This window comes from Lactuca virosa, chromosome 5, assembly GCF_052849685.1.
Source record: "Lactuca virosa cultivar CGN04683 chromosome 5, Lactuca_virosa_CGN04683_v6, whole genome shotgun sequence".
NCBI lineage: Eukaryota > Viridiplantae > Streptophyta > Magnoliopsida > Asterales > Asteraceae > Lactuca > Lactuca virosa.
In genome coordinates, this window is record NC_136430.1 from 355146900 (window position 1) to 355174617 (window position 27718).

The following is a 27718-nucleotide window of genomic DNA, read 5'->3' on the forward strand; positions in this document are numbered from 1 at the left end:
AAATGGCAAAATAACTAGATCATAACCATTTTTGCTAGAAAAGCCATATTTTGTTCATAAAAGTCTTAATCTTTGTAGTTTTGTAGTTATAACTCTTTCTAATGAACATATAACATAGTTTATGTTTGTTTTTCCTAGTTTTGCATCTCCAACTATCATACCACAAATAAATGTTCTACAAACAAGTAATAACCACATTTCATGAAGATTAATGCTTTATACAACATAGAAATGGAACATGCAAACATGTGTGTTATAAATCAAAGTTTTCTGGTATCCCCCCCCCCCCCAAAAAACATGAAAAACTCGAAAATATGGGTATGAACTCACCTTGAGTGTGTTTGTGGTTGGTTAAAGAGATGAAGATGAAGATTCTCAAGTTTAGAACACTTTAAGATGGTTGAAGAACACTTGAACGTGGTATTATCCTATGGATTTAACACATGAATCAACTTGGAAGGATGAATCTATGGAGGATTTGAGCTTGTTTCTTGAGAGAAAAATGAAGGAAAATGAAGATGGTAGGGGGGTGGGATCTCTCGGCCGCAACTTAAAAGAGGGGGGTGGGTGGGGGTGGGGTGGGGTGGGGTGAGGTGATGGTTGCTTGTTTGCATGGATGATGATGTGTTTTGTGGGAAATTGAAGCAAGACATGACTAGTGTTGGGGCTTTCCATGCACCAAAGTCAATTCTCCTAATTTTTATAAAAACTTAAGTGTTTTTATAAAAAAAATGGGTGTTTTATAAAAATATGGTAAAATAATGTATAATTACCTAATTTGAATTATAAAAATTCAATTCATATAAAGGAATCATTATCAATAAAGATGATGACACAATGTCTTGAAAATACATTTATACCAAAATAATATATGTTGGAATTAACGAAATCAACGTTGTTGATACAAAAATAGGATTTTTATCCAATAATTGGCAAAGGAAGAGGTATTTCGTATTAATTCTTGTTGGTTGTACATTAGGAAACATCAAGATTTACCTAAAATTCTAATACGGGTCGAGTTGACTTTTGTTGACTTGTTGACTTTTGTTGGATCCAAAATTGACAGTTGTCACACTTTTTGGGTGGTTATAATCTGTAATCGATTCTTATTTCCTTTGATGGACTTAAAAACTGAATTTTATTAGTTAAAAAGAAGGTTAGGAACTAATGGTCACTATTTCAAACAATAAGGACCATTCGTCTATATCTAAAAGGACACATGTCATGTTTTTATTGGGTTTCATAAACTAACCCCAACTATGCTTTTTCTATTGATCTCTCCCATATATATATATATATATATATATATATATATATATATATATATATATATATATATATATTAAAAATTGATGTGGCTCGTGAACAGTAAGTGGTTTCAATTCGGCTTGGATACCTCTGGTATGGAGCCGGAGTGGTTTTGGCGCCCTCCGCAGTTGGAAGTTACTAGCAGTATCCTCCAATCAGTCTCCTACACTTGCTTCACATATGCCTTCTTTTCAAACATGTATTTTCTTTGTGGTTCTAATCAGTGACACCTTCCCAATAGATTTTTCTAACTTCTAATTATTATTGCACTGCAGTTCCATTCCTTAAGTTACCGTCTTCTGAATTCGTCTTCCTCATTCTTTGCTCTCCGTTGAAATCCATAAGAACTAAATCAAAAAAGTTGCTAAAGCTTCGGCGTAGAGTTTGAATCTGTCGAAGATCTTAAGAAACGGTTTCTACTCTCATTTAGGATTTTAATTTCTCATATTTCTGATGGCAAGCTCGACGACCTAAAAGATGTCGCCTCCAAAAAACTTTGTTCTCCATGTCAATTTACCCCAGGTTTGTTTGTTTCATCTGCTGCTTTGTTTCTGTTCGACTCAAAAAATTGTATGAAAATGTTTTGAACTCTAATTTGATTTTGGAATTGACCCTCGATTCTACCAAACGCCAATTTTCGACACCATCACACACTGGTATCCTTTTTGTTTCCCGTTCTTCCGTATTTATTATGCAATAAAGATTCAACTTGGAAATCTCCAGTCAACGTTATTGAAGATGTGAAGTGTGTGTCTTGCAAAAACAATAGGATGTTGTTGACACTGGCAAGCTTGTGGCCAATTCCATTCCTTTTCCAATTAGGGTATTATAGTTTGCACATGTAAGTTATCCCTTTATGCTACTTTAAACTCAAATAATGATTTTCACCTCAATACTTTTGAGAATACATCTGAGGTTTTAGATATATAAGATGAATATGAATTTTTTTTATAGTTGTTTTGGCCATTAATGCGTTATCAGGGTAGCTTCAACGATAACTATGCCAACTTGATGACCTTCGATTGTTGTATTTCTTCATATTTTCTTTATTCATATCTAAATATTTGTATTACTTTGAAAAAAATATTGGGAGAAAAAAAGTTACTTAAGTGATGTCTTAAAGCTCAAAAAAACACCATTAGGCAATGTACGATGCCTAAATGAGAAAATGGTCAAAACGTTTTGGAACAAAAGTAGTTTAAAAGGTTCCATGAATCTTTTTACATATCTTAAACACCATTTTTATAGTATTAGGCTATATACCATTGAGTGAACACAATAATCCAAGATATTTGTAATAAGTTATAAATATGGTACAAAATAGTAAAAATGTCCAAAATTATGTGGTACTTGGAAACATACGTCATTTTTCAATTATTTAAAGTATATGTCATCATTTAGGCGTTACGTTACTGTTCATCAGCGATTACTGTTCACCGGTTACTGTTTATCGCGATTACTGTTCATGGGTACTATTCACTGACGTTATTGTTCATCATGGTTACTGTTCACGGAATTTTATGTAGCTATGTTGGATTTGTGGGATCAGTTAGCTCTTACAAAACCTGATGTGTTGAAGACTTTTAAGCCTTATATTGATAGAAGGGAAGAGCAACGTTTGGTTCAGTTCTTGATGGCATTACGTTTAGATTTTGAAGGTCTGCGTGGATCAATCTTGCACTGTACACCTCTTCCCACTGTTGATTCGGTTGTTCACGAGTTGATTGTTGAAGAAACTCGTATCAAGTCCCATACTGACAAAGCACCCAAGACAGCCACTCCTGCTATCTTTGCTGTTCCACAATGACCTCAATCTTCAAACCAAAATCGTCCCAGAGTTGCATTTGATGAGTGTGCTTTCTATAAGAAGAAGAACCATTGGAAGGCAAATTGTCCTTTGCTGACAAGCAAGGGAAATCAGAAGCAACAACAAATAAGATCAGCAGCACAGTCTCAGTCTTCACAGCAGAACAAGTCTTCTGGACAGTCACGTCCCTCATTTTCATCTTTTAGGCCACCACAGTACGCTGTACACCTTCAGTTGAGAATGAAACAGATTTCACACCACCATCATCCTTGGATCCACAGATTTTTAAGCAGTTCAGACGGTTCTTAGCTACCAATCCAATTGACATGTCAGCTTCCATGTCTCATTCAGGTCTGTCTTCATCCAACACGTCAGGTATTCCTTCATCCTTGTGGATATTGGATTCTGTTGCATCTCATCACATGTCACCATATTTTTCATCTTTTGCTTCATTATCTTCTCGTATACCTGTCTCTGTTATGTCTGCTAGTGCTACACCCATGTCAGTAGAGGGTGTTGGTTCTATTGTCACTCCTTATATATCTTTAACAAATGTGTATTACATTCCTACAGTTGCTTTGAATCTTGCATCGGTCAGTCAGTTGTGTAAATTTGGTTGTTGGGTCTTCTTTTTTGATTTATTCTGCTGTGTACAGGACATTCGGTCTCGGAGGGTGATTGGGATAGGCCGTAGACTTGGGGAGCTTTATGTCTTGGAGCAGCTACATGTTGCTGATGTTGCTGCATCTAGTGTCGATTTGTCGTCTTTTCATTTAAACCCTTCATCATCTCTTTTTTATCTTTGGCATTCTCGTTTGGGACATGTGTCAGCGTCTCGTTTATAGTTTTTGGTTTCCACTAGTGTGTTAGGCTCTTTGAAATTTGATGATATTTCTGATTGTTGTGGTTGTAAACTGGGAAATTTTTCTGCTTTACCGTTTAATAAAAGTGTCACTCGTTCTGTTGCTCCCTTTGATATTGTGCATTCTGATGTCTGGGGTCCCTCTCCGATCACCTCCAAATCAGGAGCTAACTATTATGTTTCAATCATTGATGATTACACTCGTTATACGTGGGTTTATTTTATGAAGCGCAGGTCAGACTTTTTCACCATATATAGTGAATTCAGAGCTCTTGTCAAGACTCAACACTCTGCTGTCATAAAATGTTTTCGGTGTGATCTGGGAGGAGAATTTACCTCCAATGATTTTAAACAATTATTGGCATCTGATGGCACTATACATCAATCATCTTGTACAGACACTCCTCAACAGAATGGTGTTGTAGAAAGAAAACATCGACATCTCCTAGAAACTGCCAGATCCTTACTACTCTCTGCTCAAGTTCCCAATATGTTTTGGGGAGAAGCTGTTCATACCGCCACTTATGTTATTAATCGCATTCCTACTGCGTACACTTCGGGGAAGTCTCCCTATGAAATGTTGTTTGGATAACTCCCATATTATTCTTCATTATGAGTGTTTGGGTGTACATGTTTTGTCTTGAAGCCTCATGTAGAGAGAGATAAGTTGTCTTCAAAATCAGCTCTTTGTGTTTTTCTGGGATATGGTATTGATCAGAAAGGTTATCGGTGTTATGATCCTTCAAATCAGAAACTGTATGTATCTTGCAATGTCACTTTTTTGGAGCATATTCCATTCTATAGCATTCCTGTTCAGTCACATGATGCAACCCGAGAGGAGCTTCGTACTATTGATCCGTTTAGCATTGACATTGATGATCCACCACATGTCACTGATCCACCACTTACTGTTGATCCACCACATGCGGCTGATCCAGCACCTATCGTTGATCCTCTGCCTGCAAATCATCAAGACCCCCCTCTATCGAGGCCTTATCATAATAAGAAGTCCACAAAGCTTCCTGACTTTGTCTATTCCTCTTACTCACCGGCTTTTGCCTCTTTTATTGCTAATGTGCATCGTCTCTCTGAGCCAACATCCTACAAATAGGCCGTTTCTGATCCCCTTTGGCAGACCGCTATGGCTGAGGAACTTGCAGCTCTTTATCAGACTCATACATGGGATCTGGTTCCGCTTCCACACGGAAAACACACGATTGGTTGTCGTTGGGTTTATAAAATCAAAACAAAGTCTGATGGATCCGTTGAGCGTTATAAAGCTAGACTTGTTGCGAAAGGGTACATGCAAAAGTATGGTATGGATTATGAGGAGACGTTTGCTCCTGTTGCAAAAATGACGACTGTTCGCACTTTGATTGCAATTTCTTCCATTATCCAATGGAAGATTTATCAGATGGATGTCAAGAATGCTTTCTTGAATGGTGATCTTCATGAGGAAGTATACGTGTCTCCTCCCCCTGGTATTGCTCACCAACCAAGTGAAGTTTGTCGACTTCGGAAGGCTCTATATGGCCTCAAACAAGCCCCTCTTGCTTGGTTTGAGAAATTTTCTACGGTGATTACTTCTCTTGGTTTTCAACCAAGTAACCATGACTCGACTCTATTTATTCGATGTACGAATGCAGGTCAGATTTGTAACATCCCAAAATTCAAGCCCGAAAATTTCATTTTTAAATTAATAATTTTTAAAACATTTTACCATAACACTGTCAATAAAGCAACACCTTACAAAATCATAATGTTGTGTCCCAAACCATGACATCAAAAATAAGGAAAATCAGAGTACAATCCAAGAAAGTCCGATGCGGAATCATGTGTGTGTGTGTGTGATGCGATGCTACGCCACCGGCTCCTTCCCCTTAGACGAAGAGGTACCTGAAACCAAAACCGAAACCTTAAGCACAAAGCTTAGTGAGTTCCCCCATCATACCACATACCATACAATATCATCGGTATCTTTCAACCGGTAATCATCGTCGGTATCTTTCAACCGGTAATCATCATCGGTATCTTTCAACCGGTAACCATCATCGGTATCTTTCAACCGGTAATCATCATCGGTATCTTTCAACCGGTAACCATCATCGGTATCTTTCAACCGGTAACTGTCATCGGTATCTTACAACCGGTAACTGGGGACTATTCCACCCCCTACCACTAGCATACAACAACAAGTTATAAACATACAGTCAGGCATATCCGGGTACTGACCTACCCTTCGGTCCTAAGGACCGCTGTCAGGGAAACTAATCCCTATATACACGTAATATATCATACAGATAAAACTCATGACCAAAGCACGTAACCAGACCAAGATAATTATCACAAAGACAATCATCTTCTAAATACCCCTCTTTGGTGGGCCGGCATTGTGGCCTTAGACCCACCCCTACTGGAAGGTAACTCACCTCGTACGAGTAGCTGCTGATAATCTGTGCGGGAAACCTCTGTCTGCTGCTGCTCCGGAAATCCTCCGGCTACAATCCCCACAAAACACTCAGTCAGAATCTGATATCTACTCTTAGGGTAAAATGACTATTTTACCCCCAACCAAGTCCAAGTCAAAGTCAACTTCCAGTTGACCCGACTCGCCGAGTTGGGCCGTCAACTCGTCGAGTCCTTTCCCTTTACTCGTCCTTATCCACGACTTGACTCGTCGAGTTTGGCAACGACTCGACGGGTTCCCCTTCTTTACGAACATCAATGAACCTTCATCCGAGTCGCCGAGTGGTATGAACAACTCATCGAGTTCACCTTCAACTGATGAACAAGTCCTGACCTTGACTCGCCGAGTTGTATGAACAACTCGTCGAGTTCATCTTCAAACATAAGGAGATTGCCTTGGACTCGCCGAGTCTGTTCTAGCACTCGTCGAGTCCCATGAACTCCAGGTCTAAAAACTAAGTCCAATGCGTTGGGTCACTCTTTATGTCCTGCTACAACCCTTCTAACACCCAACTGAGTTCTTTGACCCTCAACAGATATGAGACTCAAAGCCTTGGACTCGTCGAGTCCCAAGAACGGACTCGCCAAGTCGATAACGTCCACTCCCTAAATCCTCGATTTCTGATGTACAACACTTGACCAAATGATAGATCTAAGCTCCTTCAATCGATCTAGCACGTAAAGTTACAAACTTTACGTGCATGCATGGGACTTTGAGCTCAAAAGGACATAAAATAAGCTCTTATGATGCATGGGACCTTAGATGGGTGCAAAAGCAACCCCTAACTGCCTTGTGACTCCCTTAAAGACTTGATTCCGAAGCCTCAACCCCCAACCATGCTTGCAATCATGGTTGGTTACCAAAAATGGCTTATAAAAGCCCTAAATCTCCCCAAAAAGGGATCTATCAAATGAAAGAGCAAGGTTACAGCTTTATACCTCCAATGAACCCTGGAAGATGCACAAACTCGGTTTCCCCTGGTCTTCACTTGTTTCCTCAAGCTTTTCCCTTCCTCCTTATGGTCCCAACTAGCAAGATCCACCAAAAATGCTTTAGTTCTTCTCAAAAACGGCTAGGGTTTGCTTATGGGGAGTTCTGGAAGCATTGGGGACGAAAAGGAGGCTGAATAAGTGGTTTAAATAGGGTGCAAACCCTCATCTAGGGTTTTTATCCGGACAACGCCTACTCGCTGAGTCCGGACGCGGACTCGTCGAGTAGGTCATTAAACTTCTGTGTCCAATACGCTCCGACTCGACGAGTTGGACCTCAACTCGCCGAGTCCAAGGCCAAAATGCAAAATACAACAAAATAAATTACATACCAGGAACCGAGTGCTACAGGATTATTCTTTCCTTATATGTCGATGACATGATTATTACTGGTGATGATCATGATGGTTTAGAGTCTTTAAAGCGTGATTTGGCTCACCGTTTTGCTATGAAAGACTTGGGATTGCTTCGTTATTTCTTGGGGATTGAAGTTGCTCAATCTCCAAAGGGTTATCTTTTATCTCAAACGAAGTATATTTCAGATTTGTTTGAACGTACACGACTCACGGATAATCGAACAGTTGATACGCCTATAGAGAGTAATGCAAAGTACTCTCCAACTGATGGTGTCCGATTATCAGATCCAAGCCTTTATCGTACCATTGTTGGGAGTTTGGTTTACCTGACTGTCACTAGACCGGATATTGCTCATGCAGTTCATGTGGTTAGCCAGTTTGTCACTGCTCCTACTATTATTCATTGGGGAGCTGTTCTTCGTATTTTGAGATATTTACGTGGTACTCAGTTCCGCACTCTTATGTTTCCATCTTCATCCTCTCTTGAGTTGCGTGCCTATAGTGATGCAAATTGGGATAGTGATATTTATGATCGTAAGTCCACTACTGGGTACGTATTGTGTTTTTCTTGGAGATTCATTGATATCATGGAAAAGCAAGAAACAAGATGTTGTTTCTCGATCTTCTACAGAATCTGAGTATCGAGCCATGGCTATCGCCACTTGTGAGATTGTTTGGTTGAGATGGCTTCTTGCAGATATGGGCGTTCACATCTCTCAGCCTACTCCTTTGTATTGTGATAACGACAGTGCGATAATGATTGCCAAGAATTTAGTGTTTCATGAGCGCACAAAGCACATTGAGATTGACTGTCATTTCACACGTCATCATCTCCAGAAGGACACTATCTCCCTTCCTTATGTTCCTTCCTCTTTGCAGATTGCTTGATATTCTTACGAAGCCGTTGACTGCTCCTCGATTGCATTTTCTGTCTGACAAACTCTCAATGCTTATTGTTGTTGCATTGTGAGTTTGAGGGGGGATGTTAGCCTAATAAGATTTTGGGCTTTGTTTTGTATTGAGTTTTATGATTGGGCCTTTTCGCTAGGAAACCCTAATGAGCTTGTCTATATATTATGTCTTTCCCTTTCATTGTATTTGTACTTCTCTTTAATAATAATACGAAACCCTAGCCGTTATATGTCTTTCATTTGTTAGTTTATATGAAATATATATTATTCTCCAAGACAGTCGATCCTACACCACATAAGATATGTTGTTTATAGTGCACTACATGAGTGCATTTCAATGATTTTTCCCTGGCACTGCTCACTTCAAGATATGTATAAATTATTGGAGGGTATGTATGTCATATATTTATTTATTTATATGATAGCACTCATTCAAAGTTGAAAAACCCTTGGGTTTAGTTTAACTAACCTCTATTTCTTTTGTCTTTTGTCTTTCGTCTTTTGTATGTTTATATGTGTTGCTTAAACAGAAGTTACAACATGGTTCTAGAACAATAAAAATCACACCGAAGTTACAACATGGTTCTAGAACAACAAAAATCACACCGAATACATCCTCCATCATCAAATAATTGGAGCAATCCATACAACTGGTTGAAAAGTTAATCAAAATTTACGAAGAAATAGAGTAGATTATTGTGAACGACGACTGACCACATCAAATCGGTTACGATATCTACGTCTTATGTTTTCATATTTGTCGTACTAAGGAAACTCAGCATCTTTTGTTTTCATATTCATTACTTTCGTATTTGCTTCCATTAAAATACAAAGAACTATGAATTACAAACATAACTTACTACAAAACTACAAAGACCGTAAAAAAAAACTCCTAACTCATGTGAAGCATGGGTTCTTCCTGTAGTTATATAGTATATCTAGTTACAGTTGAAGGATGAACAATATAGTTTGCTTCCATATAATTTATTCCACTTGTGTTTAAAATATTGACAATTTTTCCTTGATAGTTGAGATTTTGGCAGATTTTGTCCTTTAAATTGTGGGTTTCAAACATTGGCCATTACGGTTTTTTATATTTCCTGTTTTGGTCTCTAGAGGTTTTGAGTTTCAAATTTTCACCACAACAGTTTTATATACTTTTAGGTTTCGTCCATGAACTTTCGTATATTTCCCTGTTTCGTCCCTACACTTTTATGTTTTACACTTTGGCCACATGGCTTTCGTATAATTATAATTTTTCTCCCTAAACTTTCTTAGTTACACAAGTTCGCCCCCCGTGAAGTGGAGGTACTAACTTACTAGTTAGTAACTAATTTACTTTTGTTAATTAACTTGTGTCCATTGAAATCAACTTGTCGATTAAATAGTGGACTTAGTCATCAAATTAGTGTTTACAAAAATTAAAAACACATATAATACATTAATAGTTAATAATCGCAAAAATAAAATAAAAATTTCACTACAAAACAATAGGTAAGCAATATAGGGTATATAACTTAAGCAAATTCACCAAAAAAATCAAGTAAGCAATATAGGGCGTGCAACATGATAAAGAAGAAAATAGGTTAAACGCATACTTCACTGGAATAGTGTGAATCTTCATTGAAGTTTTCTTCTTCATCAACGGTCGAAAGTCGAAGATGGTTTCTATCAATTTTTGGTCGGTCAATGTTCATTAAGGGACAACATATAATATCTTTAAAATCAAGTTTAATTATTTTTTAACATAAAAAATGATTATATTAAAAAAAAACTAGCAACAAACTAAAATGCAATTCAAAAAGAGCAATATACCACAGAGGAGCAACACCAAACATGCAAATCTAAACTAAACATGATTGCCCAAGTTTTAACCCAACTGAAAAGATTAAGTTGAACTTCGTTCCTCTTCTTCGTAGGAGAGATCCAAAAATTTCGGATATGATAGCATTTCTCGTCTTCTACATAAACCAAATCACAAAATAAGTGAGATGTTGTTTAATAGTTGTTGATTGAGTCAAATATTACTGAGTCAGAAGTTATTACAGCAATGTACTTTCAAAAATCTACCTAATTACAACAATTTAGCCAACAAACGTCAACATATGAAGATTTGACTAAACATTTATAACGATTCTTTGGCATACTCATTAACACATGACAACAAAACTTTAAAAATGCATACAAAAGTGGGATGATTAATCAGGTAAAAATCAATAGTTACATAAGCCTTCAAACATTTCAACAAAAAATTTGTTGGAAAAGTAGAGTTTGTAGTGGAGATCTAGATACCACTTGGATTGTGAGAACACTTTCCGAACTGATATTTCTACCCTATGTCTGGGTTACAAGAAATTCAGCCTAGGATAATCCAAGAGGACACTTACGATTTTAGGCACAGAAGTCGTAAGCCAAATTACCAGAAGGATTTTGTGTTTGTTTGATGAAAAAGAGATCTTAATAATTTCGTGTGTCCTTCTCAAAGTGAAGAGTCGTCTATATATAATAAACAATATTAGGGATTCATTAGGGTTGGCCATCATGGGTTACTTTAGAAGCAAGTCAGGAAATCCGAAATTTAATGAGGATTTAGGGTTTCCAAAACTGACGAATTTCGTCAGTTTTACCATAATCACACTCAAGAATTCATTTTTCCCACTATGTTCCCATATGTATTTTTTGAATAGTTTTTGGGGCGTTGCCAGGGGCTCTGCCCCTTGGACCCCAGTAGGGGCGCTGCCCCTAGACCGCGCCAAAGGGACGTCGCCCCTTTGGAAAACCCGAACCCAGGGGCACTGCCCCCGGACCCCCGACTTGTCGTAGAACGGGCTTCTAATTCGATCTTATACATGCATGCACTCCGTACAAACCCGTACATATATTAGAGTACAAATTATGAAGCCTCTTAGCTCACATGTTAGTTCCAGTTACATAAAATGATATGGTGACACTAAAATCACCAACACAATTAATACGCATGTCGGAAGAAAAAACCAACTATCAAGAAACCCATCAAAAGCAACCACCCATTCAAAAAAAATAATCATGAAGAACTCAATCAGCCAAGCATACAAATTTAGATAAATGATTAAATCAACAAGAAAATTAAAGATTGAACCAGTTGGCATCAACCAAGCATATAAATTTATGATACATGTAAGGATATAAAAAACATAGTTGCACACCTAACATTCCATTTACAACATTTTTGGAGAAATAGCAAGAAATTAGTTTCATAATTGAACCAAAAAGCACCAATTCCGGTTCAAATCCATGAATCACATCTCCCAAACATTTTCTTATAAAACTGCAACAATATAATCCTTAATGACCAATGGATTCATTAATTCTATGTTGCTAATTACTCAGAAACAGAAAACATAAAGATTCAAATGAAACTTTTGTAAAATTCGTGTCGATTGGTTATCAAAATAAGGCTAGCTATTTACAAAAACTCAGCGTATATATTATTTTGTGCTCATAAACTTATACTCAAGTAGATTACACAGAAAAAAACTGAAAACCTAGCAAAACATATCAAACTTCATCATATATATATATATATATATATATATATATATATATATATATATATAATACATCTCCTTTAGATATAAAAGTAAGAAGGACGAGGGTGGAGAGGACGACGTCAAAGGATGGGTTGTGCTCAAGAGTTGAGATGCATGCATACTAAAAGGAAGAAGACAATGTCGCTAGGTGAAAGAGAATGGTAAACTAGAAAAAAGAAGGTATGTGGACGAAGTCATCTTCATTTTTTCATGATCGAGTCAGACCTTGCTGACCGTGTCGGACCGTTCTTTTACATAGATCAAACAAGCTATCCGGACTCAGTCAGACAAAAACGTTTGAACGGACCCGATTAGATCATTATCAACCAACCTCTGAGTTACAAAAATCTTCTGTCTTTTTGGCGAGTTTTCCATGAGAAAATTTAAATAATTCCCCCCACCCCACCTTTCTCTCTCTCTCTCTCTCTCTCTCTCTCTATATATATATATATATATATATATATATATATATATATATATATATATATATATATATATGGGAAAAGTGGATATACCCTCAAGGGTATATAACATTACATACCCACTTATTAAAACTATGTAGTTTTGATTAGAGGTAATTTTCTGAAAAAAAAAACAATTTCCTAACAAAGATATCTACGTTTCCTTATTCCTGATAAAATAGAAATCGATTCTCCTTTTTTTCGAATGATTACATAATAATCGTTGTGAAAACAATCGACAATAACAAAAAACGATTTCATAGAATCGCAATTTCGACTAAACCAAAACACGATTTCACAGAAATCGCAATTCGCATAAAAATAAGTTTCAATTCAATTAACTGGTTTCGTTCAAACATTGTTGTGCTAGCTGCATCCTGTTCCATGATCGATTTCGTTCAATGATAGCCTGGTTGTGAAACAAAAACGTTTTGTCATACGATCACAAAAAAAGAATTTAAATAAATTGGAATTCAAAGCAATCAGAGTTCACAGAAAAAACAAAGAAGGTAAATTCACATATCGATTAAGATATTGATTTCCAGTCAACAAAGTTTTAAGGTTTATGCACAGTCCATCAAAGAATCTCAGTTAGATTGTAAGATAATGATGACTAATGCATAATTGAGTAGTTAGACATGAGATATACATCATGTTTTGAGTTAGAATACACCAGATTCCTTAGCTTCAAATCATATAAATAATCAATTAAATACCCATCTCCATTATGACAAAAGAAATAAAAAAATAATGGTTTTATACCTAAAAGTGAAGAATCGTAGGCTTGACTATTCTAGTATTATGGAAAAATTCATAGTAGTTGCCACCATTCTGTTTCTGTTTTCATAGTTTCTGTATTGTTCAAGTCTTGTTTGTCTGTAAATTTCTCTTGTTACATTGTGCTTTTGTTAGTGCTAGCTGCTTGCTTTTAGCATTTTTTTTTAATTTTATTTGACCATTTAAATGTATCTGTACTATTCCTATTCCTACTAATGAATTAAATCAATGGAAAAAAAACAAGGAGAAGTCGATGGCAGTTTCTGTGTAATATTACATTTGATGACAACTTTATTATTATTTTTTAAACAATTAGAAGGTCCTATGAATTAAACATACAAACCTTTTTTTAACTTATCATTGATACATTATATGCACATGTATCCACAAATTATTTGGATCCATCTATTAACTTAAAAAAACATAAAATTGGTTATGTGTGATGAATAACATATTGTTTTATTTATATGATTAGCAGCAAGAAAGAATGGAGAAGGCCATGATGTTTGAAACCGAAGCAACTGATCAGGCTATAGAACCGTATATAAATAAAAATGTTGACACAAATGATTTCGTGGAAGAAACATATGAATCTAAAGAACATCAAGATTTCGATGTGAACATTGAATTTGACGAAGATGAAGATAATGTTGAAAAGATACTGGGAAAGGTTTTCGATATGCCTGACGAAGCATATACATTTTATAACGATTATTCCTTTTTACATGGTTTTGGTATACGTAAAGATGACACTGTTAAAAGCACAAGAACAATTGAGCCTTATCGGAAGTATTATGTATGCTGCAAAGAAGGTTTCAAACGGGTAGACAACAATGATTCAAGTGGAAATGAGAAAAAAATGTCGTAGAGATGTTAGAAATGGATGTCAAGCAAAGCTTCGAATTACAAGACATGAGGATGGAAAATGGTTGGTGGACTTATTTAATGACACACACAATCACGAATTAACCATGACACCAACGAAGGTGATCAAGCATCGATCTCATTGTAATTTCCACCGTTCAATAGAAGGTAAATCTCTTATGGTGCAATTTGGTCAAGCAGGGTTGAAACCTTCTCAGATTAAAAAGGCAGTTAATACAATGAAAACCTCAAATGTAGCTGATGTTACTTCAAAGCAATGTGTTGATGTCTTTTCTGAGCATCGAAAACAACATAGAGGAAAGGAGTTATATGGACTTATAAAACATTTTCAAGATAAAACATTAGTTGACAGTGACCAGTATTTTGTCGTGGATTTTTCTGATGATGGGTATCCTAAAAATATCTTTTGGGCTGATGGTAGATCAAGAGATGCCTATACAAAATTCAGAGATGTTGTTGTGTTTGATGTCACTTATATGACTAACAAATTCAAGATGCCCTTTGCTCCCTTTACTGGGGTGAATCATCATGGGCAGTCTATACTTTTTGGTGGAGCATTGCTTGAAAACGAAAAGGAAGAGACATTTGAATGGTTATTTGAACATTTCCTCAAATGTATGTTTGGCAAGTATCCGAAGGCAATTATTATCGATCAAGACAAAGCTATGGGCAACGCAATAAAAAAAGTGTTTCCAAATACTCGACATCGCTTTTGTTCATGGAATATCAGGAAGCATGAAACTGATCACCTTCGATCATATGTTTCCCGTTACAGTGATTTTCAAGAAACGCATAGAAAATGGGTAAATAGTGACACCATTGAACAATTTGAAGCAACATGGGAAGATATGCGTATTAAGTATGAACTGGAAAGCAATTGTTGGATTAGTGACATGTATAACCAACGTATACATTGGGCTAAACCCTTCTTGAGGGATATTTTCTTTGCTGGTATGACCACAACCGGACGAAGTGAGAGTATCAATTCATTTTTTTGATGGATTTGTCAACTCGAGGACCATGTTGAGTGAATTCGTTGTACAATACGACAAAGCAGTTGAGTCACGAACGGCTGCCGAAGAAGATGAAGACTTCAAGACTATGAACTCGAGGCCGGTTCTTTCTTCGGTGCATCCAATCGAAGCAAAAGCAGGTCAACGTTATACTAGAAAGATGTTTGATACTTTCAAAAAAGAATAGACCAAAGCTATTACCAATTTGACTCACGATACTCTAACAAAAACTACATAAGAAAGCACATATAGAGTTGGGCAATTGGACGTTGATAAAAAATATTGGCGTATTGTTACCTTTTGTTCTTTAAATCAAGTCAGCGTCACATGTTCTTTTTCTATGTATGAGACACATGGGATTTTATGCAAGCATAGCTTATACGTGATGAAGAAGAAGAATGTTCAAGAACTGTCGAGTCACTATATTTTACCGCGATGGACCCTTGATGCTAGGTACAAACTAGGTAGTGTTAGTATCGGACTTGGAGAAATTAATAATGAAAATGGAGTTAGTGCCAACACATTATTTTGTGTTCGTTCAAATTTTACTAAACTAATTGAATAATCAAGGGACTCCCCTTCGGAGATACAAAAGCTCAATACGATATTGATAAATCTTTTAGATGATCAAGCAAACCGAAAGAAATATGTGCTTTGGAGAATGCATCTCAAAGTTTTTGTATGTGAGTTTCACAAGAATATATGATGCCACAGTTATCTGTCCGTGATCCTCTTGGTTAAACTACTACAAAAGGGCGTCCTAAACTTGCAAGTAGAATCAAGTCTTCTTTGGAAGCCCCCAAAAAACGAACATGCTCTTACTGTCAAGGATTGGGTCATTATGCTACTAGTTGTTCAAAAAGAAAGGTAATTATATTAATAACTTAATTTTATTGATTGAGAACTCTAATAATTATATTAACACTTTTTTATTTTTATTTTCATGTATCAGACGGATGAATCGTTGCAAGAGACATAATGATGAGATGTGTTATTTCTATGAGCAAAAGAAAAACTAGATGCTTCTTGACATTTTTTTTGGTTAGCTACACCTTTTTCATGTTTAGACACAAACGGTGTATGAATAATCTAGAAGTTATTGATGCTTAACAATTTTAATGTTTTCGAATGAAATTTGTTGATTGTTTATGATTTGTGTGATTATAATTGAAATTTGGTTTCCACTATGTGTTTCAAACGAAAGTATGAGGGTATTTTGTGAAAAAAAAGAAAGTACGATGGTATTTTGTGAAAAAACTAAAGTATGAGGGTATTTTGTGAAAAAACGGAAGTACGATGGTATTTTGTGAAAAAACTAAAGTATGAGGGTATTTTGTGAAAAAATCGGAAGTACGATGGGATTTTGTGAAAAAACGAAAGTATGAGGGTATTTTTTGAAAAAAACAGAAGTACGACGGTATTTTGTGAAAAAACGAAAGTATGAGGGTATTTTATGAAAAAAACGGAAGTACGATGGTATTTTGTGAAAAAACGAAAGTATGAGGGTATTTTGTGAAAAAAAACGGAAGTACGATGGCATTTTGTGAAAAAACGAAAGTATGAGGGTATTTTGTGAAAAAAACAGAAGTACGTCGGTATTTTCTGAAAAAACAAAAGTATGAGGGTATTTTGTGAAAAAAACGGAAGTACGATGGTATTTTGTGAAAAAACGAAAGTATGAGGGTATTTTGTGAAAAAACAGAAGTACGATGGTATTTTGTGAAAAAACAAAAGTATGAGGGTATTTTGTGAAAAAAAACGGAAGTACGATGGTATTTTGTGAAAAAACGAAAGTATGAGGGTATTTTGTGAAAAAAAACAGAAGTACGGCGGTATTTTGTGAAAAAACGAAAGTATGAGGGTATTTTGTGAAAAAAACGGAAGTACGATGGTATTTTGTGAAAAAACGAAATTATGAGGGTATTTTGTGAAAAAAACGGAAGTACGATGGTATTTTGTGAAAAAATGAAAGTATGAGGGTATTTTGTGAAAAAACGGAAATACGATGATATTTTGTGAAAAAACGAAAGTATGATGGTATTTTGTGAAAAAAAACAGAAGTACGATGGTATTTTGTGAAAAAATGAAAGTATGAGGGTATTTTGTGAAAAAAAACGGAAGTACGATGGTATTTTGTGAAAAAAAAAAACAAAAGTACGATGGTATTTTGTGAAAAAACGAAAGTATGAGGGTATTTTGTGAAAAAAACAGAAGTACGATGGTATTTTGTGAAAAAACGAAAGTATGAGGGTATTTTGTGAAAAAAACAGAAGTACGATGGTATTTTGTGAAAAAACGAATTTATGAGGGTATTTTGTGAAAAAAACGGAAGTACGTTGGTATTTTGTGAAAAAACGAAAGTATGAGGGTATTTTATGGGTAAAACTAAAAGTATGCGACCATAATGGGTCAAAACTGAAAATACGTGTCAAAACGAAATTATGATGTTATTGTGGGTGAAAAACGAAAATATGATGCTATTGTGGGTGAAAAACAAAATTATGATGTTATTGTGGGTGAAAAACGAATATATGATGCTATTGTGGGTGAAAAACAAAATTATGATGCTATTGTGGATGCTATTGTGGGTGAAAAACAAAATTATGATGCTATTGTGGGTTAAAAACGAAATTATGGCGCTATTGTGGGCTAAAAACGAAAATATGATAAGTACATTGCTATTTTCGAATAAATAAGAAACGTAGGTTGCTATTTCAAGTCAATCCACCAAAAACAATACTATTTTCTATACACTTTCTGTCAACATATAAATTTCGTCTAAAAACTATAAAAATTGTGTCCTAACTAATAGATGATTACATCATCTAACACAATCTTCAGCTTCTTTGGTGTCTACGTGCAACCCAAGATCTTTCAATGGTAATCATCTGCATAAAATAAATTGGTATAAAGAATAAGGAATGGTTGTACAAAAGCGAAAATATGATCAACATTCCAAACCTTTAGTGTAATTTTCATTTTTTATCCATTCAACCTAATGCGAAAGCCCAAAGGAAAACACTTGATAAAGGTACTAACATTTATGGATTTCAAAAAAATGGTTAAAGAATACTGACATATATCTAACCGTGTAAATGATCTTCAAGTGATCCCGAAGTCAGAAACACATAAAATTGGAGGCGTTGATCTACATCTGCACAATAACCTATCAAATTTACAAGATTTGGGTGATGTAACAGGGTAAGCATAAGAACCTCCACCAAAAATAACAACAACAAACCATTCAACATTTAGGCATGCTATAATAAATAACAACAAACCATTCAATGCCAAGAGTTTTTCTCTTATGATTTGATGTGAAGCAACTTTTTTGGTGTTGACCAAAAGCTGACCTGCACTCAAATTACAAACATATAAATTAAAATTTGAATCATTAATTATTTATTTATTAAATTGTTAGGAAAAAAACAAGTGCTCACATGATAACAAAAATGAGGGACGGAAGGCTTGTGGTTTGAATTCGCTAGGAGAATAATCAAGCAGATTAACATTATGAGGTTTTTGGTATGAAGGTGTACATGATAAATAATAAATCCATTCAAAGGGTAGAGGGCACTTTAAAACAAAAAATGATGGGCTAATTGTAGCTTCAAGTATACAATTGGGTCAAAAGAACTTATTAGTCATGTTTCTTTGTGTCTGATAACAAATGATAATTGAACACCTGTTGGACATAAAAAAAATTGTGAACAACACATGGTATGTAACCACCAACCAGATACCGGATTCTATGAGTGAAATCAACACAGCTCAAAATCCAAGAAGGAATTGTATAAACCCAACATGGGTAAAATTGTAAATCTATACCCTTCACTAGTCGCTTGGCTACTAAAATTGATATTTATGTGAACAAAACTTCACTCAGGCATTTAAACAAACGCTTGCTGTACATTATCAACAAATTTATATCTGAAAAGAATAAAAGACAGAAATTACCAAAGAATTAACCTGGTATCGTTCACAAATTTCACTGTAATGAAATTACTATAAATCTACTTTAATTTTACCTAAGGCACATTCAGAACAAAAGGCACACCAAGAACAAACTGAAGAAGATGAAATAAAGAAGCCTCATCCTGTGACCTGATTAGCCAGAAAAACAAAAAGAAATCAAAGAAGATATAAGAACATACCTCGATTCTAAATAGGATTCGAAAATCCGTGCATAAACGAAATCAACGAAAATCGAATAAAATCAAGAAATCAAGAAAAATCGAAAATCAGTGCATACGAGAACTGAAGCCAAAATCACGAAGCCAAAATCACGCAATCTCTGGTGTAAATCGATAGTGAATAAGAAAAAAATCAAACGATGGAACCTTCAATGGTGAATCAACAAAAAAATCAAACGCTTGAACCTCAGTGTTATCAGGAAGGATTCGACACTTCTCATGTTTTAAGGAATCAGATTGGAACAAAAGTCAGATACGCAAATAACCAAAGGACTACGCAAATAACCCAACGACGTCTTTTTAAGCATCGGGTATGTAAGCTATATAGCCTCAAATTCACTTTTCCATATATATATATATATATATATATATATATATATATATATATATATATATAATAAATCATCCCCTTTATTCTTTAACTTGTATGATTAAGATGTCTAAGGTCATAACTGAAATGATATAAAAGCAAATTTCTTTTTGGATTGTCCTCAAGAACTAGAAATAGCTAGAAACAACTTTAGGAGAGTGAGGAAATAGTTTGTTGATTTATTATTTGGTTAATAAATTAATTGGAAATGGTTTAGAATTAATTCGAATTTAGTTTTTTATTAATTATAATTAATTAAAGGCGTAAGGGTTGAACTGTATTTTTTTAATAGTTAAGTAAGGAAGTTAATTGTAGAACCCTCCTACCTTGGACAGTTTCTATTAGGTTCCAGAAGGGTTCTGGAAGCCTCTCATAGCTGATAAGGATAATCAATTTGAATAAGATAAATTTGGAATATTTAGTATTCAATTTGGGGTTTATCCTGGTGATCCACCTGCTATAAATAGAGACCCTAGACATCATATTTTTGGCCAAATCTCTTGATAAGAAGAATCTAAAAATTCTACTCCACCTTTCTCTCCCCTTTTCGTTTCTAGCATTCTAGGGTTTTGGGTGTGAGCTATTAGAGGTATCCACACTATTGGTGCTAGATTTCCAAGGAAGACTTGAGGATCAAGAAGTGTTATATACGATTATAACACAAGGTATACATTCCAATCCATGTGATTTTCGATTATACCTAGTTAGTTTATATTTTTCAGCGTATGTTGCTATTATGAGAAAAGGCATAGATCTCTACGTTACATGTGCCCATAAAAATATTTTTATGATTCTGCTGCATATTTTATTTGTTTTTCAACCTGGAAATCTCATCATTGGTATCATAGCATAGGGTTTTTTCTATAATATGCACATTGATGAAAAAGTGAAAAAATATGAAAAACTAGGTTTATACATACTTAATCAAAAATTGCTATCCTCCTAGGGTTTTCAATTTATTTTGACTATCTCTTGCCTTTGTCAAAAATTATAGATAATTACTAGGCCAACAAACCTGGGAGCAATCCAGTCATAATGAATGGGCTCGAGGGCAATCCAGTCATAAGTTGTGGGATCGGGGGCAATCCAATCATCTGAAGTACCTGAAAATATTTAAATTCACAACTGTAAGCCAAAACTTAGTAATTTCCCCTAAAATACCCCACACAACAACACATATTAAATACATGCACACCGGGCCCACAACATAAGACTGGATTGCCCCACCCAAACCCACATCTTATGACTGGATTGCGCACGAGCCCACAGCTTATGACTGGATTGCCCTCGAGCCTACACATTAAGAATAGATTGCTCCTGGATTTGTTGGCCTATAGCACAAAGCAATACTAACTCAACTCAACCACACTATGTCGATATATGCATCAAACAATAACAAGCAAGAACATGTAAACATAGCAGATCTACTAGTCTAACAGATCACTACTGTACATCAATATCCTACACATAAGGACACATACTACAATACAAAGTATAGTGAGAAAACCCACCTCACAGTCTAGCAGATAACAGTATAACATTCACAATCCGAAAACTGGTACTACTGGTCACCTAAACAACAATCAGCGACCAATCCTTAAACTACAACTCAAAACCCTCAAATTTCACTAGTACAAAAATGACTTACAGACACACCAAAAAAGTGTGACAATATGCGTATAGTGACATTTTTTTTTACTAAAAGTGTGACGGAAGGTGACGCCATCGTATGGGTCTTATGGTGACTTTAAAATGTAGTGTTCGTATGATATGAAAAAATGTGGCCGTATTATAAAAGTGTGGCAATTGTGTACGTAATTTTGTTCATTAAATCAATCATTTTATCTAATATTGTAGCGTTAAACCGTCAGTAGACACATTTATTTAGTAACTGTAGTGACTGTATATCACCAACTTGCGACATTCCTGTTGTTTTAGTGTGGTTGTTTTCTATTATATTGTCACACAGTTTAAATTTTATTAAGACTATTGTGTACCTTTTATAAACATGTAATTATGGTGAGCATGACCATGTTCGCTACATAGCCACATGTAATTAATTCCATAAATGGCGATTTGCTAATAATTAGTCACAAAAAACAATTAATTTTTGTGACTATTGTCTATCGTATAAAGACACACAATTAAGTGAAATACAATCATAAGTATTATAAAGACACACATTTTGTTAAAATTAAGGACTATTCGGTATCGTATTAAGACAATTGGGTATCTTTTAGAAACATATAATTACGGTGAACATGACCATGTTCGCTAAATGGACAAATGTAATTAATTTTGTAAGTGACGATTTGCTAGTATTTAGTCACAACAACAATCAATTATGGTATTTATTTGCCACATAAACAGTTTTTCATGTTATTATTGTTTAACTTAGTCACAAAAACTTTAGAAAAAACATCATCTTAAAACAACTGTAGACTCATAATTCTTGTATATTATGGCTATTGTTAACCATTTATCAACACGTTAAAAAAATGATGTAAAGTAACCATTGTATAATTTTAGAGACATTGAAAACCTATAAAACATGACCAAATTTATATTAAAGCCACAATAATTCAATTTTTATTGTTACTTTTTCTATATTGTAGATACATCAAAAGAATATATAAATGAAAGTAACCAAAACCGACAAAATGAAACAATATCAAAATTCAGAATTCGATATTATTAATAATTGAAATCCAAATCCATACATTAAATTTGTAATTAAAATACCAAAAAAATGAAAATTGTACTAATTGCAAGTATTAAAATATGATAAATAAAGCAAGAACATCATAAACCAAAAACTAGACATAACTAGGCATTCATCTTGTTGGTATTGTTCCTTGTCTTCATGAGAAAGCTATTGCTCGATATAAAAGTTTCCTTGCGCTTCATTGAGTTTTGAAGTTAATTTTCTTGAGGTGATTTTATATTTGATACCTATACCAACAACATTGAAACAAAATTGAATAAATAAAAAACATAATAGAGTAGTTTACGAAGGAAAAAAAACCATTAATGTATTTGAATGAATTTTTAAAAAATATCTGGAACACAAATCTCAGTAAAATGTTTAGCTTCCCTTCCATACAGATCCAAAAAAACTTCATTATAGGTTGGTGATATGTTTAGCTTCCCTTCCATAAGGATCATGGGCAACTTCATTATAGGTTGATGGTACTTTAACTATGGTGTCTGATTAACAATCAAACAACTCAGTTAGGGGAAAGTACAAATAATAGCAATATACTTTACTTTTGAGTTTTAATTACCAGTAAAGTTTTATCCACAATAGCATCGTACTTTCTAAGCATAAGGGTTTAAGAAAAAAAAATAGGAATAAGAAATGAAAATAAGATGTTATGTTTCACAACGAAATGAAATTTTATTGATATTTCTTTCATTAGGCCTCTAATTTGGCTAGATGCAAGAAAAAGCAAGGTACTCTCATTTTATTCTCTAGTATAATATCTTACTTTCATCTAATCTTCTTTTTGCAATAGTTCTCCGCCAGTGGTAGTGTAAATGAAAGATTGACTCTTGCAAAAACTTCAATGTTGGAATCTACAATAAGGTTGAAGGGATCACACATATAGTCAAAACAGCACACGTGAATTGCCAAAAGAAACCATCATATATATCAACACATTATCAAATAAAAAGCTATATAACCCCACCCGTTGTCATACCACGGACCCAGCTTCACAAAATTGTTATTCAAAGCATTTCCAACTTTTGTATCAAATATGCTCGACTTGTAAAATGTCACATAAAGTCTCTACTTATTCAATATATACAATAATGGTCTGTCAACTAAAAGGAATCTTGAAATAGGATCGGAAAAACAAAGGTTTGCCTGTTGTTGTCACCCTGTGGACACCACATCATCTTTAGTCTAACCCAAGATCCCATTCAACCTCCCTAATAACAAACCCAAAAAACAATATTACAACTTTACAACCATCATCTATCAAGAATTCAAGGTAAATCATACAATCAGATAAAGTTGCTTATTTGATAGCAACGTTGATCTAATAATAAGTGGTAGGTCATTGCGACCTAAAAGAGAAAACTGAGTTACACCTTTATCACTATAATGGGAGTTGAACATTAACTTTGAAGACCATTACGACCTAAAAGAGAATGTGTCTATGGATGGTGTTTCTTGCTTGGGAGGTGGTAACAAAGAACCGCATATAGGGTAAATCTAAGCATGTGTAACAACTAAGAGAATGAAAAGTTGCATTTTTTTACCAAGCAGCTTTTGAAACTAGATATCTATAGAACTTGATTGTAAATGTAAATTTTCATGACCGGAGGGTAGAATGGGTTTGTTTAGTGTCTGCAATAAAATAGAAGCAAAATAGGTAAGTGGAACAACCAAACGTGTTTTCAAAATTTTTCATTTTTATTTGAAAATTTTAATTGAAAACTGAAAAAAAAAATTACAACCAAATGCACCCTAAATAGTGAAACCCGTATCTAAAGTTTTTGACCCCTCACAATATTAACCATGTAACTAGAGCTACCATAAGCCGACCTAACCCAAACTCAACCCAAAATTTTTTAACCCATTTAATTAAATAGGTTGGGTAAGGGTTGATTTTTTTTATTGAAATCAACTTTATAACCCCTTTAATGTTTGATAACATTAAAATTACCAACAGAAACAAGGGAGTTGAAAACTTACTATGTTCCGACAATTCGATTGGTGTTTACTTCGGTTTGATCCACTCCAACAATCCTCGCCAGACCAAAATCAAAAATCTTAGGGTTCATATCAAAATCCAGCAAAATTTTGCTAACCTTCAGATCACGATGAATGATTCTTAATCTTGAATCTTTATGTAAATAAAGCACTCCTCTAGTAATCCCTCCTATGATTTTATATCATTTCGTCCAATCTAACTGCCCATGTTTGTTTGGATCTGTATTAAAAAAATTGGAGATTGTAACAAATTCATACAAAAAAGTTTAAAAATAAATCAAATTTGGTGTTTTGGCTTACTGAAGAGAAAGTAGTCGAGGCTTTTGTTGGATACGTATTCATAGATGAGTAATTTTTCATCCGAATCGAGGCAAAACCCTATAAGCCTCATGATATTTCGATGTTGAAGCTTTGCCCTTAAAATGACTTCATTTATGAACTCTTGTGAACCTTGTCTAGATGATTTTGATAGTCTCTTTACTACCAACTCCATCCCATTGTCTAAAACACCCTCCAATTATAATGTGATATTGTTAACTTTTTTTAGAAAATAGAAATAACCAAGCCAGAAGTTGGCTGGGCACAAAACTATCTACAAAGGAGTTAGAGCACTACACAGAGGAGCTAATTAACCAAGCATTCCACTCAATTTTATATTTCCTACACCTGCTACTAAACGAATTAAAAGCTACCGCATCCGTATGTGATCAAACACAACATAACAAATCCCCTTTTTGCCCTTAAAGAGAGCCTTGTTTCTAAGGTTCCAAATATCTGGTGGTTTTGAGTACATCAACAATCTGATCCGGATAGTCAAAAATAGTTGAAATAGTCAACTTTATCTATAATATGAAGCATTGTAGCTAGAGCTAAAACCGATGGTTGATAACCCACAGATCTTGAATATTGACTTCAAAGAAAACAAACAAAAACATGATGAATGGAATAAATAACTTTGTGATCTGATATGGATTTTGAATGTTTTTTGGTCAAAGTTAAAGAAAGATTTTACTTAGACCAATGGATTACCATAGAACAGGGACTCGATTTTCAAAGGAAAAAAAGAAGACAAAAAAACTACATATACGCATCTGGATCTCGATTTCAGCCTCAAACAATTCAAGAAAAAACTACATTTAGGGATCTAGAACTCGATTTTCAGATGAAAAGGAAAAGGAACCCTTACCTGCAGAAGCTGGCGGACGCGGATGCGTGAATGGAGAAATTGTCGGAGATAGAGGGGAAGCCGGCGACGGAGGCGGTGCAAATTAGATGGTGGCGACGACCAGAATTTGGAATTTGGAGATGGAGGAGAAACGAGTGGGAGGGAGAAAGAATCGAGGGCCTAAGATGCGTTTTTTAGGGCAATAAAAGACGGAGTGTGAGGGGGGATCGAGATAGGAACGAAGACGAAATCGAGAGAGGCGGCAAGGAGTTTTTTTTGGGGAAACCGGTAGGAATGAATGTTTTTATTTAAAAATTTGGAAAATTTTGAAAGATATAAAATTTAAAATATGAAGATCGAAATGGAGAATGGCGGCAACAGGTTTTTTTTAAGGAAAATGAATATTTTATTTTAAAAAGTTCAAAAAAAACAAAATAAAAGATTTCACATTTAAAAAAATAAAATAAAACATGTGGTCAAAAGTTAAGAAAGACAAATAAAGTTTAATAGTTAATAATTTTCATTATCTTTTATATAAAAAAAAAACTGAAGTTCTAATGAATTACTTTTAAAATTTTAAATATTTTAAAATTTGATTAATGATGGTAAACCAGAAATAACTCTAAAACAAATACTTAAGTGGGCGATACAGGGGTGAGATGGTGTGGGGGTATATGTGTTGACGTAAAATGGGTGGGTAGGTTCGAATATGGGTATGGTGTGACATCCTCTAATTTTTCGGCCAGAAAAGACCGATTTAATTTATGCTTTTTAAAATAAAATCAGAGAAATCTTTTCAAAAGATGTTGCGGAATTGGTCCCCAAACAACATATGAAAAAAATTTATCAAAACCTTTCTTTAAGAAATATATAATTTCATTTCATATCAAAACCTCGGGATGTCATGTTCCGATACAGATCAAAAGCATAAACAAGACATTATAAGCCTTTCAACAGTTATTTACAACTACTGGCCTATAATCCAAAAATCTCTCATCGTCCTCCGACTATGCTCGGGGTCCACTACCTGTAACATAAAAAGCTGAGTGGGTCAGGCTTGGGAGCCTGGCGAGCATATAGGGTTTTCAACCCACAGTAATAATAAACTTATTAAGTTCACCTATCAACAATAACCCTGATTACCCGTTCCCGTTATCCTCACTTTACGTCCCTAAACACTTTTCACAAGGGACCTAGCCTAAAGAATATGATCGGGATGGACACTACTGCTAAGGGGTTTCCTCAGCCATACATGTCCTAAAGGCAACCATGAGGGGGATGGAGTACAGCGAATAAACACCCAAGTTCATTAACACCTACAGGTTGCGGGCCTGCTAGTGCTTCCCACTGGACTGTCTAGAAAGTCCGTGGTCGTCATCCAAACTCCGCTAGATGACTGAATCACAAATCACAACGAGGCCTCTCATCACTTTATTTCATCACACACCAACTATCTACCCATGTTCTACCCAACATATTTGTAGATAAAAATACTTATACAGTTTAAAACTTGTATAAAACATCAACTCAACAGTCACCTCAAATAAACAATTAATATATTTACACATAGCATGTATTATAAGGTAAATACTTCATATCTATGTATAAAATGAAAGTGACTATACACTCACCTGATTTAATGAAAATCGGGCAGCAATTTGTTTCCTAAAAACGATCGTTTCTAATAAAACCGGGAGTTTTATTCAGAAACCGGGCTCTGCGAGGGTCGGGCTTCGAAACCGAAAAGATAAATTTTTCGGGCTTCACGGGCACTTCGTGGCGTATTCCGGGGCTTATAATCGATACCGGGGCTTTGGGGTGAAAGATGGTGAAATCCCAAAAGTACCCGAGAAGGCTCGCAGGAC

General features: G+C 35.0%; 1 protein-coding gene and 2 long non-coding RNA genes across 13 annotated transcripts; 1 reads left to right on the plus strand and 2 right to left on the minus strand.

Moving 5' to 3' along the window:
• The first annotated feature begins 14478 nt into the window (after positions 1–14478).
• LOC145113456 (protein FAR1-RELATED SEQUENCE 5-like) lies at positions 14479–16424 on the plus strand. The gene is made up of 4 exons (XM_079049547.1): positions 14479–15343; positions 15450–15567; positions 16120–16272; positions 16358–16424. The coding sequence occupies exons 1-4, from the start codon at positions 14479–14481 to the stop codon at positions 16422–16424; spliced, it is 1203 nt and encodes a 400-aa protein (XP_078905673.1).
• A 1670-nt stretch (positions 16425–18094) lies between these two features.
• On the minus strand, positions 18095–19898 carry LOC145112196 (uncharacterized). 4 transcript variants are annotated; one of them, XR_013710463.1, is made up of 6 exons: positions 19658–19898; positions 19434–19509; positions 19234–19335; positions 18846–19090; positions 18483–18758; positions 18095–18293 (listed from the first exon to the last, which is right to left on the minus strand). It is a non-coding gene; the product is annotated as an uncharacterized LOC145112196 (long non-coding RNA). The 4 variants fall into 4 exon arrangements; XR_013710464.1 differs by having other exon boundaries at positions 18483–18571; positions 18687–18758; positions 18846–19335; XR_013710465.1 differs by having other exon boundaries at positions 18494–18758; positions 18846–19335.
• A 2739-nt stretch (positions 19899–22637) lies between these two features.
• Positions 22638–26142, minus strand: LOC145111936 (uncharacterized). 8 transcript variants are annotated; one of them, XR_013710377.1, is made up of 5 exons: positions 24989–26142; positions 24671–24908; positions 23457–23901; positions 23072–23175; positions 22638–22920 (listed from the first exon to the last, which is right to left on the minus strand). It is a non-coding gene; the product is annotated as an uncharacterized LOC145111936 (long non-coding RNA). The 8 variants fall into 8 exon arrangements; XR_013710379.1 differs by lacking the exon at positions 22638–22920 and having other exon boundaries at positions 22929–23175; positions 24989–25189; positions 25875–26142; XR_013710382.1 differs by lacking the exon at positions 22638–22920 and having other exon boundaries at positions 22929–23175; positions 24989–25199; positions 25875–26142.
• Positions 26143–27718: the final 1576 nt, after the last annotated feature.